Raw genomic sequence first — 12,689 nt, forward strand, 5'->3', positions numbered from 1 at the left:
GGAAGGCTGGGCTTTACGTGATTTTATCCAGTGGCTTTGACAAGAGTTGCACAAGATGCAGGGGGTTGGACTAGATGACCTCCAAGGTCCCTTCCAGCTTTATTATTATTATTATTGCTCCATAGCAGTTATGAGAACCACTGCAGCTGTTAAATTAGCAACACGGCTGTTAAGTGAATCCACCCCTCTCCCCACATCGACTTTGCTTGTCAGACAATCGCAAAAAAGGGATCACGTGACCCCCAGGACACTGCAACCGTCATAAATACGAGTGACTTGTCAAGCGTCCGAAATCACATGACCATGGGGATGCGGCAATGCTCCTAAGTGTGAAAAATGGTCGTGACTTTTTTGCAATGCCTTTGTAACTTCAAACAGTCACTAAGTGAATTGTTGTAAGTTGAGGACTGCCTCTAATCAACGTCAACATGTTGAGGAAGAGAGAAGCATCTGCCAGGACCAAATGTGAGTGAGGAGAGACTTTAAGGCAGCCTTTCTCAACCTCAGCAGCTTTTAAAGTGTGTGGACTAAAACTCCTAGAATTCCCCAGCCAGCCTGCTCCCAGGGAATTCTGGGAATTGGAGTCCACACATCTTAAAAGTTGCAGAGGTTGAGAAACAGCTTTAAGCAGATGGACCATCCAAAAATTACAGAAAATATCTACTGCCCTCTTGTGGAAAAAAGGGGATATAAAGGTAAAGGTTCCCAGGCACACGCATGCTAGTCGTTTCCGACTCTAGGGGCCGGTGCTCATCTCTGTTTCAAAGCCGAAGAGGAGGATGTCTTGTCTGAGGACGTCTCCGTGGTCATGTGGCCGGCATGACTAGACGCCAAAGGCGCACGGAACGCTGTTACCTTCCCACCGTAGTGGTTCCTATTTTTCTACTTGCATTTTTACGTGCTTTCGAACTGCTAGGTTGGCAGAAGCTGGGACGAGTAACAGGCGCTCACTTTGTTATGTGGCACTATATATATATGGCTTTTTTCCATATATATATATATATATATATATATATATATATATATATATATATATGACAAATGCTTGTTAACTATTTTTTAGATTACCTTGCTAGGCCCCAAACATGGGACAAATCTTCGAATCTCGGAAGGGTATGGCTGACTGATGAAAACTAATAAGTTTGAAATGCATATCAGTCTCCCTTAATTCTTTGTTAGCAATTTAAAATTTACACAAATATGAGCTGTCACCGGTGTGACTACTGCCTGTCGATGGCCTTCAGGATAGGCTGACACAGGAAATAAAGATTTGTCCCATGTTTGCGGCCTAGCAAGGTAATCTAAAAAATAGTTAACAAGCATTTGTCATATATCTCCCCTTGCTTCTCTGCTAACAAAGAGAGAGAGATCCTGTGGCTTAGAGGTGAAAACAACTGCCTAATGTGTAATCAGTCCAGGTTTGAATCTCGGAAGGGTATGGCTGACTGATGAAAACTAATAAGTTTGAAATGCAAATCAGTCTCCCTTAATTCTTTGTTAGCAATTTAAAATTTACACACACACACACACACACACACACACACATATATATGAGAGAGAGAGAGAGAGAGAGAGAATTGGAATCAGAATAGAGCTGGAAGGGAACCTTGAGGTCTTCTAGTCCAGGAATTTAAAAATGTTTTGCACACACAGGTAACGAATCCCACAAAAGGATTGCATTATTCAAACCTGAAGTCTTATTTCTAGGAAAAATAGGGTGATTCATTCCTGCTTAATGAAACAGGCAATAAAAACATTAAACATGGAATTTTATATCTATACTAACGATACACACTGCATCAATATGAGCAAAATAAATTTAAAAAAATACAGAATTATGCATATACCCACATACATTATACGACGCAGAGTAACAACGGTCTAGTTCGGGTTATGTATAGATGTGCAAAAAGAGACTTTTTGCAAAACTCCGCTTCGGGAGAGGGACGCGTCCCGGACCGGTCCCGGGGCTGGCTGGGCATCCGCCCCCTCCCCTCCCCGCCAAGCCCTTGCAGGCGATCGGACCGAGCTTGGCAGCTGCAGCCGCCGGAGGGAGACTTCTCGGCACGATCTCCAGCTCCGGATCCACCAGCTGGGAAGGATCCGGAGCCGAGCCGAGCCAGGCCGGCTTGCAAAACTGCAGCCTGCCCGGGAGCTTTTGCAAGAGCGAGGCTGGAAGCGGCGACGTGGCCGGCCCGGGAGCGCCCTCGCCAGCCGCGGCTGAGCGTTCCTCGCAGCCCCGAACGCCCACCCGTCCGCGGGGCGAGCGGCGGCCGTTAGCGTCGCTCGAACGAAGCGAGCAACGGCCGCGGCGGAGGCTCCGATCCGGGAAGCCGGCGGTGCGAAGAAGCCGAGCCGGGAAAGTCCCTGCGGCTTTTCCCGCTCCCCCGCCCCGGCCGAGAGCTTTATTATTACTATTATTATTATTTTGCTGAGCGCTTCCAAGTGGTCTCCTTTCCTCCAGCGGCGCAGGATTTGAACTCGGTGCCGGGCTGCCGGAAGCGAGCTTTGGTCTCCTCCGCTAGCGTGGAGCGGCTCGCCATGAGATCCCGAAGCGGAGAGGATTGAGTCCCAACACGCTTCTTTTTCCAGACCAAAGGTAGTCCTGGACCCCCGACTGAGCCCCGAAGTTTTGTCGCTAAGCGAGACGGTTGTGGAAGTGAGGCTTTGCCCCGTTTTACCATCTTTCTGGCCACGGTTGTTAAGCGAATCGCTGCAGTTGTTAAGTTAGTCCCGCGGTTGTGAAGTGAATTGGGTGAAGGGCGCTGATACAGGCAGTCCTTGACTTACGACCCCAACTGAGCCCCGATTTTTTGTGACTGAGACAGGCGTTAAGTGAAGTTTTGCCCCATTTTATGACTTTCCTTGCCACAGTTGCTAAGTGAATCACTTCGGTTGTTGGTTGTTAAGTGAATCGGGCGAGGGGCGCCCATACAGGTATGTCCTTGGCTTCTGTGCCCAATGCAGCCCCCTAATTTTTGCTGCTAAGCAAGACGGTTAAGTGAGTTTTACCCCCATTTTATGACCTTTCTGCCCATCGTGGTTAAGTGAATCACGGTGGCTGTTGAGTCAATAAGATGGTTGTTAAGCGAATCTGGCTCTCCCCCATTGACCTTGCTTGTCAGAAGGTCGCAAAAGGGCATCACGTCACACACACACACACACACACACACACACACACACACACAAACACACAAGGGACATTGCCGCCGCCATAAATCTATTCGGTTGCCTTTTTTTCCTCTCATCTCAAATCATATTAATTTTATCAAAATATAGAAGACACAGAGGAGAGAGAAAAAAGTAACGGAAAACTAGGGGGGGAGGGGGAAAAAAAGGGAAAAAGAGAAAATGTGGGGTGGAAAGGGGGAAAAGAAAGAAAAAAAAAGGCATTGGTGGAGCAGTGGGCTAATGCCTCCTTAAGTAACAGCAGCTGCCTGCAATTAGTGCAGGTTCGCATCCCACCAGGCTCAAGGTTGACTCAGCCTTCCATCCTTCCCAGGTAGGTAAAATGAGGACCCAGATTGTTGGGGGCAATAAGCTGACTTTGTAAAAATGCCGCTGGGGGGGGGGGCGAAAGCCCTAATAAGCAGGCATATACATAGAATGAAGGCTACTGCTAAGCACATTGATTTATGCTTCCTAGATTGTAAGCCGCCCTGAGTCTTCGGAGAAGGACGGGATATAAATGGGATTAAAATAAAATAAAAAATAAAATAAAATAACTTAAAAGAGCCTTGGTGGAGCAGTGGGCTAATGCCTCCTTAAGTAACACCAGCTGCCTGCAATTAGTGCAGGTTCGAGTCCCACCAGGCTCAAGGTTGACTCAGCCTTCCATCCTTCCCAGGTAGGTAAAATGAGGACCCAGATTGTTGGGGGCAATAAACTGACTTTGTAAAAATGCCGCTTGGGGGCCCCCTGAAAGCCCTAATAAGCAGGCATATACAGTACATAGAATGAAGGCTATTGCTAAGCACATTGATTTGTGCTTCTTAGATTGTAAGCCACCCTGAGTCTTCGGAGAAGGGCGGGATATAAATGGGATTTAAATAAAAAAAAAATTGACTTCCAACTCTTTTTGGCCCATTAAAAAATAATAACATTACACCCATTTATTTATTTTTTACTAAATCGGCTGGCTTGAATTTGGGTCATGTGACCACGAGGAGGCTCCGATGGTCGTAAGTTGGAAAAAAAACCCGGTCCTAAGTCCCTTTTTTTCAGTGCTGTTGACCCTGCGAACGTCGTCGTAAGACGAGGACTTCTTGTTTTCTCTTTTTTTTGCAGCCATGAATACCGACGAAGCCTTGATCTCCTTGCTGGTGATGGCGGGCATCATCCTGCTGGTGGGCGGCTGCAGACGGCTATCCCACCGGGTGCTACGCCAGACTACCAACTGGTTTACGGTCGCCCAGGAATTGACCGCCACCTTCCAGATCTGCGCTTGCACCCACGAACTCTGCCTGCTGGGCGGCTTGCTGCCCCGTCCGCAGATCGCCCTGTGGCTCACCTACATTTTCACCGTCCTACACGGCTGGACTTTGACGGGCAGCGTGGGCAACCCGGCCGGCAGCCTCCAACAGCTTTACAAAGGGCAGTTGCGAATCCAAAGTTGGTGCCTGCAAACTTCGGCTCAGTTTGCGGCGGCCGTCTTGGCCCACCTGTGCATGAAATTAATCTGGATGTTGGGGTTCACCTCCAGCCACTTGAGAGCCCTGCCCGACATTTGCAGCAACCCGATTCAAACCACGATCACCAATGCTTTCGGCCTTGAGTTCCTCTTCTCCTTCCTCTTGCATCTGACCCTGCTCCAGTTTGAGGCCATGAATCCCACCATGAAGGTCCATCTGGTTGCTCTGCTGATCACCTCTTTTGTCTACACAGGTGGGTCGGTTCCTCCTCGTCGCTTCCTCTGACTTAAAACTTGGAGTGGGTCCTTGTCTGGGATACAGGTGGTCCCAACGACTTGCCGCCACGTTTGAGACCAGCATTTCCGTTGCTAAATAAGGCAGTTGTTAAGCGAATGTTGCTCCAAGGGAGCTGGCGTGGCGGTGGTTAGAATGCGGTACGGCAGGTTGACTCTGTTCACTGCCAGCAGTTCAATCCCAACCGGCTCAAGGTTGACTCAGCCTTCTGTCCTTCCGATGGAAAGTAAAATGAGGAGCCACATTGTTGGGGGCAAATATGGTGACTGTATATATCGCTCGGAGAGGGCTGTAAAGTCCTTGGCCCGAAGTCACCCAGTTAGTTTTCATGCCTAAGACGGGACTAGAACTCACCGTCTCCTGGTGATTGGCCTGAAGTCACCCAGTTAGTTTTTATGCCTAAGGTGGGACTAGAACTCACTGTCTCCTGGTGACTGGCCTGAAGTCACCCAGTTAGTTTTCATGCCTAAGACGGGACTAGAACTCACCGTCTCCTGGTGATTGGCCCGAAGTCACCCAGTTAGTTTTCATGCCTAAGGTGGGACTAGAACTCACTGTCTCCTGGTGACTGGCCTGAAGTCACCCAGTTAGTTTTCATGCCTAAGACGGGACTAGAACTCACCGTCTCCTGGTGATTGGCCCGAAGTCACCCAGTTAGTTTTCATGCCTAAGGTGGGACTAGAACTCACCATCTCCTGGTGACTGGCCTGAAGTCACCCAGTTAGTTTTCATGCCTAAGGTGGGACTAGAGCTCACCGTCTCCTGGTGATTGGCCCGAAGTCACCCAGTTAGTTTTCATGCCTAAGGTGGGACTAGAACTCACCATCTCCTGGTGATTGGCCCGAAGTCACCCAGTTAGTTTTTATGCCTAAGGTGGGACTGTAACTCACTGTCTCCTGATGATTGGCCCAAAGTCACCCAGCTGGCTTTCATGCCTAAGGCGGGACTAGAACTCACCGTCTCCTGGTGATTGGCCCAAAGTCACCCAGTTAGTTTTCATGCCTAATACGGGACTAGAACTCACCGTCTCCTGGTTTCTAGGCTAGCATCTTTACCGTTACATCAAACTGGCTCTTGTTACACAAACAAAAATCCATAGATGAGCGCAATAGCCATAAGAATAGATCCCACAACGTGCTAGGAATAGATTCAATTCGGAGGAGCTGGAGAGCTGATGGAGGCCTTATTAAAGATCTAAGACCCAAATATCTATGTATAAATGCAGCCTCAATTGAGACCTTCTCGTAAGCCGAGGCATCGTATTCTTCCAACTCTGCCTTTGCCAAGCATATTGCCTCTTCCATAAGGAGGAAACAGTTTCTCTGCCAGCCACTTCTGCTGAATCACACTTGGGAGTGCCGCTGGTTGTGTATTTGTGTATTTACTGCTCAACTGTAGCATAACTGTACCAATCTGAGCTGACTCAGAAGCCTTTGGAATACAGGTAGTCCTCAAGTTACGGCCACAATCGAGCCCAACATTTATTTTTCTAAGTGAAACATTTGTTCAGTGAGTTTTCCCCCCCCCTCCCATTTTACGACCTTCCTTGCCACAGCTGTTAAGTGAATCACTGCAGCTGTTCAGTTAGTAACTGGGTTGTTAAGTGGATCCGGCTTCCCCATTGACTTTGCTTGTCTTAAAGAGTCGCAAAAGGGGACACTGCAACCGTCATAAATATTTATTTATTTTATTTATTTTATTCAATTTATATACCGTCTTTTTCCCGAAGGACTCAGGGCGGTTTACAGGGCAAATTAAAAAATACAATATACAGATTAAAATACAATTAAATTAATAGCCCCAACACTTTAAAATTAAATTAAAAACCTTAAAAACCCCTCAGTTCAGGCCGGCCAGCTCAAATAACCAGGTTTTTAGGTCCCGGCGCAACGAACGAAGGTCGGGGGCGATCAAAGCGCCTGAAGGCAGGACAAGAAGCAACGGATGGAAACTCGTCAAGGAGAGAAGCAACCTGGAACTAAGGAGAAACTTCCCGACAGTTAGAACAATTAACCCGCGGAACAACTTGCCTCCAGAAGCGGTGAATGCTCCAACACTGGAAGTTTTTAAGAAGAGACTGGCCAGCCATTTGTCTGAAATGGTATAGGGTTTCCTGCCTGAGCAGGGGGTTGGACTAGATGACCTCCAAGGTGCCTTCCAACTTTATTATTATTATTATTATGAATCAGTTGCCCATCGTCTGAATTCTGATCACGTGACTGTGGGGATGACTTTGCTTGATCTTCGAACTTGGTCTTGACTTTCCTTTGCTGGATCACCAAGCATTCATTTAGTTCAAAGTGGTTCAAAGGTACGACGGGTTTGAAAAAACTGACTTATGACCATTGCCGCATCCCCAGGGTCACAGGATCAAAATTCGGACTCTCGCCAACTGGCATGTACTTAGGAAGGTTGCACTATACCCGGAGTCTTGCGATCCCCTTTTGTAACCACCCTAGCTGGCTTCCTGATAAGCAAAGCCAATGGGGGAAGCCAGATTCGTTTAATGACTGAATGATCCAGTTAGCTCCAGTGGATTTCTCTTCACTACACTGGTAAAAAAAGGTCGTAAAAATGGGGCAGAGCTCACTGAACAGTCGTCTTGCTTAGAAACAAAAGTTTTGGGTTCAGTTGTGACCATAAGTCAAGGACCACCTGTAATTTTTAGAATAGAATAGAATAGAATAACAGAGTTGGAAGGGACCTTGGAGGTCATCTAGTCCAACCCCCTGCTCAGGCAGGAAACCCTATACCATTTCAGACAAGTGGCTGCCCAGTCTCTTCTTAAAAACTTCCAGTGTTGGAGCATTCACAACTTCTGGAGGCAGGTTGTTCCACTGGCTAATTGTTTTCACTGTCAGGAAGTTTCTCCTCAGTTCCAGGTTGTTTCTCTCCTTGACGAGTTTCCATCCGTTGCTTCTTGTCCTGAATAATAATAATAATAATTAATAATAATAATAATAATAATAATAATAATAATAATAAGAAGAAGAAGAAGAAGAAGAAGAAGAAGAAGAAGAAGAAGAAGAAGTAGTTGGAAGGGACCTTGGAGGTCATCTAGTCCAACCCCCTGCTCAGGCAGGAAGCCCTATACCATTTCAGGCAAATGGCTGTCCAGTCTCTTCTTGAAAACCTCCAGTGTTACAGCACCCATAATTTCTGGAGGCAGGTTGTTCCACTGGTTAATTGTTCTCCCGGTCAGGAAGTTTCTCCTTAGTTCCAGGTTGCTTCTCTCCTTGACTAGTTTCCATCTGTTGCTTCTTGTCCTGCCTTCAGGCACTGTGGAACAGGGCTTTTCAATTTTTTCACCCATTGTTCCACTTGTAGGATATGGCAACATCCGAGTACCACCATTTACCACCAGTTGCCTAGCAAGGTGTCAAAAACTTGATGACGAAAAAAAAAGGAAAAAAGTGATGAAGTACAGGTAGTCCTCGACTTACAACAGTTTGCTTAGTGACTGTTCGAAGTTACAATGGCACTGAAAAAAGTGCCCCCCAAGCCACAGCTGAGCAAGACACATGCCTGCCCGCCCGGCATCTGAATGTAAATCATAAGACCCTGGAGATGCTGCAACATTCCAGCTGATCAGCGCTTCTTCTGGGCTCAGCAGAGGTGCCAGGATCAGCGCTGAGCTCCAGCTGGAGCCTGGTGCTGATCCTGGCGCTTCCGCTGAGCCCTGACAGCCCTGCAGCTCCAGCCGTCTCTCGCTCAGGCTTCTGCAGTGCTGCCACCGGTTCAGCTCATTCCCCTCCCCCACTACCACTTTTCTAGGATGGTTGCGTCCCACCTGCCAGGTGCCAACGTACCACAGGTGGTACCCGTACCACTGGTTGAAAAGCCCTGCTTTAGAGAACAGTTTGATGCCCTCTTCTTTGGGGCAGACCCTGAGATATTGGAACACTGCTATCATGTCACCCTTTATCCTTCTCTTCGTTAAACTAGACATACCCAATTCCAGCAACCGTTCCCTATATGTTTTAGCCTCCAGCCCCCTGATCCTCTTTGTTGCTCTCCTTACTATAGTCTCAACATCTTTTTTACATTGGGGTGACCAAAACTGAATGCAGTATTCCAAGTGTGGCTTTGCCAAGGCCTTGTAAAGTGGTATTAACACTTCACATGATCTTGAGTCTATCCCTCTGTTAATGCAGCCTAGCACTGTGTTGGCCTCTTTGGCAGCTGCAGCACACGGCTGGCTCCTATTTAAAGGATTGTCCACTAGGACTCCGAGATCCCTCTCACGGTTACTACCATTGAGCCACACTGGGTGGTATGCATTATGCACCCATACTTGGTTTAACACCATTAATCAACAACATCTGCCTATCCCAGGTCCTTGGGAAGGATAGGTGGATAAAAGGACCCAGATTGTTGGGGGCAATTAAGCTGACTTTGTAATAATGCTGCTTGGGGGGGGGGCGAAAGCCCTAATAAGCAGGCATATACATAGAATGAAGGCTACTGCTAAGCTTGTAAGCCGCCCTGAGTCTTCGGAGAAGGGCGGGATATAAATGGAATTTTTAAAAAAATCCCAAATCCGGTCTAAATTACAGTACATGGGGAGGGGGGGGGGCTGAAACAATGCACTATTGTTTGTTTTGGGGGGAAAAACGCTCCTTCCCTCACCAGACTATCCTAAGGACGACTGAAAAGATCTGAAGAACATACAGCGTCCACCACGTGGCCTTCATTGATCATTAACCATCCTCTGAAGAGTTTGGGAACTCCCAAAAGGCAAATATTTGTGGCCTATAAGAGTTGATCTCAGTCAACCCTGAACTTTGGAGTCTGTTCGATTTGAGGTTTATTTATTTTGGGATCTTCTTCTTGTCTTTGATAGGAGGAAACCTCACTGGTGCAATATTTAACCCGGCTCTGGCTTTTTCTTTGCACGGAAGCTGCTTCATAGACCAGTTTTGGAATTACCTGGTGGTGTATTGCATTGCACCTTGCACAGGTGGGCAGTCATATATGTTCCTTTCTTTTGGACAAAGGTACCAGGATCCCTAAATTGCAGGAAGCAAAGGGTGTAAAACAAGAGAGGAACCGCTTTCAGAACGGAATCTTAGAATACGTCTTTTGTGTCTGATGCTGGATAAAATAGGAACCCCCCCACCCCCATTTCTGCATCAGAATAGAATGGAGCTGGAAGGGACCTTGGAGGGGAACCTATACCATTTCAGACAAGTGACTGTCCAGTCTCTTCTTAAAAACCTCCAGGGGTGAAGTGCCCACGATTTCTGGAGGCAAGGCAAACTATAAAACCATATAGAATAGAATAGAATAGAATAGAATAGAATAGAATAGAATAGAATAGAATAGAATAGAATAGAATAGAATAGAATAGAATAGAATAAGGAAAGAATAGAATAGAATAGAATAGAATAGAATAGAATAGAATAGAATAGAATAGAATAGAATAGAATAGAATAGAATAAGGAATAGAATAGAATAGAATAAGGAAAGAATAGAATAGAATAGAATAGAATAGAATAGAATAGAATAGAATAGAATAGAATAGAATAGAATAGAATAGAATAGAATAGAACAGAATAAGGAATAGAATAGAATAGAATAAGGAAAGAATAGAATAGAATAGAATAATAGAATAGAATAGAATAGAATAGAATAGAATAGAATAGAATAGAATAGAATAGAATAGAATAGAATAGAATAGAATAGAATAGAAAATATGGAATGGAATGGAATAGAATAGAATAGAATAGAATAGAATAATAGAATAGAATAGAATAGAATAGAATAGAATAGAATAGAATAGAATAGAATAGAATAGAATAGAATAGAATAGAATAGAATAGAAAATATGGAATGGAATGGAATGGAATGGGGTGGAGTGGAAAGAACAGAACAGAACAGCCAGGATTAACCAACTGTAGCCACTTTTAAGAATAACAAACTTGGAAGGGACTTTGGAGGTCTTCTAGTCCAACCCCTTGCTCAAGCAGAAGACCCTATACCATTCCAGACAAATCGTTTTCCAATCTCTTTTTAAAAACCTCCAATTATGGCACACTCGCAATTTATAGAGGCAGGTCTTTCAGAATAATAGTATAACTGAGTTTTAAACTGATTTTTTTCTTCCCTTTTTCAAATAGCTGAAAAATCTTTTATTTTTTTTTATTTCAGGAGCTTTGCTCGTATCTGTTATATGGGATGAAGTTCTCCCTGGGCTGTACAGAGATATTTAAGTCGGAGAAGACAGAGGTTTAAACATCTTATTACCAAACTGATGCAGTTTTCTCTCCCTTTCTAACATCTTTTAGAGGTTGATTTGGGGCAGGGGGTTTTAAGGTCTGGTAGGTGCCCGTGCTTTAAAAACCTTTCCACGCTGAGGTACCCGGATCTGTTTTCAAAGCTTTCAAAAATTTGAACCCTGAACACCCGGGCCTGTTAAAGGGAAGTTACTTTGGTTTTACGCACAATCCACCCTTTTCAGGAGATACCAGTCGATCTTTTAAGAGAAAACAATCCATTAAAAAAATGTACAAAAACAAGTGTCATAGAAATATATATATATTTTTTTCATTAACAACGTGCCTTGGGAATAGGATAGAAGCTAAAACATTTGAGCAAATGGTCATAATTAAAGACAATTCAGAACATTTTGCTTGATGCTTACAACACTCTTTTTCAACCTCAACCAGTTTGGATATGTGGACTTCAAAATCCCAGAATTCCCCAGCCAACCCTGGCTGGTGAATTCTGGGAGTTGAAGTCCATCTATCATAAAGTTGCTAGGTTTGAGAAACACCGGCCTTGAAAATGATTTAGTAAGCTACATGCTAAATAAGTCTTAAATCTGCAATTCCGAGATTCTTTTGTGGGTTATGCAAGTTATTTAAATTTCTTAAGCAGTTAACAGAATATTGTTTCTACTAGCTCTCAAAGGAAACATTTCTCCAAGTATTTGATACTAATTTTTTTTTAAAAAAGTATGAACCACCTTTGCATAAATGATTGTTTTTAAAGCAGTTTTATGCATGCATCTTACGCATATAAAAAAACGCAAAACCCAGCAGCTATTATCATCAACTGAGGGCTGAACAATTACTTTTTTTTTTTTGAGGATCTCTTTATTGTGAAAAGTTGCAAACGATAACGGAAATCGAGAATCATATCCAGATGTGACCATCAGATGGCTTCCCAAGTGCTTCAGGGTTTTTGCGTGTCAATAAAATAATTTCACGGAGCATTTGCACAGTGTGGAAACACAGTAGCTTATGAAACAAAACACACAAGACTGTGCCATAATTGCGTTAGCATCTCTTCTGGAGCCAATGTGTTCCTTCCAGAATTTCTGCTTTTTTTATATGAAAGTTTCCGTTTTGTTCGGTTAGTTAGTTAATTCTGTTTGATTCCCACCCCCCACTCCTCCCCCATTTAACAACGGTGCTAACATTTAGAAAGAATCAAAGGGTTAGTTTCAGGAAAACATGAAATTTCTGACCCGGTTCAAGTGGAAGAATTATTTTAAAGATGTTTTTTTTTGTCTTTTGGACTTTAAAAACGCCTAATGTGAATTACAGTTGACACGATGTTGCCTGGAACTACACAGTATTTAAAAAAAAAGTCTTAAAATTTTGGGTGGATGGAAGTTTTGGTGAAGGGTTTGCTTTTGGCATGGTTTATATTCAAAGAATATTGAAGTGACGACAAGTGGCCATCGGCTGTCCTTGAATCCCAGCTAAAGGATTTCTGTTAATGTGATTGGTCGTCTCTTTCGAAATAACGGCAAAATCC

General features: G+C 44.6%; 1 protein-coding gene across 1 annotated transcript; it reads left to right on the forward strand.

The window, feature by feature from the left end:
- Nucleotides 1-4,289: 4,289 nt before the first annotated feature.
- AQP11 (aquaporin 11) lies at nucleotides 4,290-11,137 on the forward strand (the record flags this gene model as incomplete). Its single annotated transcript, XM_081327699.1, has 3 exons — nucleotides 4,290-4,884; nucleotides 9,769-9,885; nucleotides 11,076-11,137. The coding sequence occupies 3 exons, from the start codon at nucleotides 4,290-4,292 to the stop codon at nucleotides 11,135-11,137; spliced, it is 774 nt and encodes a 257-aa protein (XP_081183825.1).
- Nucleotides 11,138-12,689: the final 1,552 nt, after the last annotated feature.

The sequence above is a fragment of the Vipera berus genome (assembly GCF_964194415.1).
Source record: "Vipera berus genome assembly, chromosome: 4".
Taxonomy (NCBI): domain Eukaryota; kingdom Metazoa; phylum Chordata; class Lepidosauria; order Squamata; family Viperidae; genus Vipera; species Vipera berus.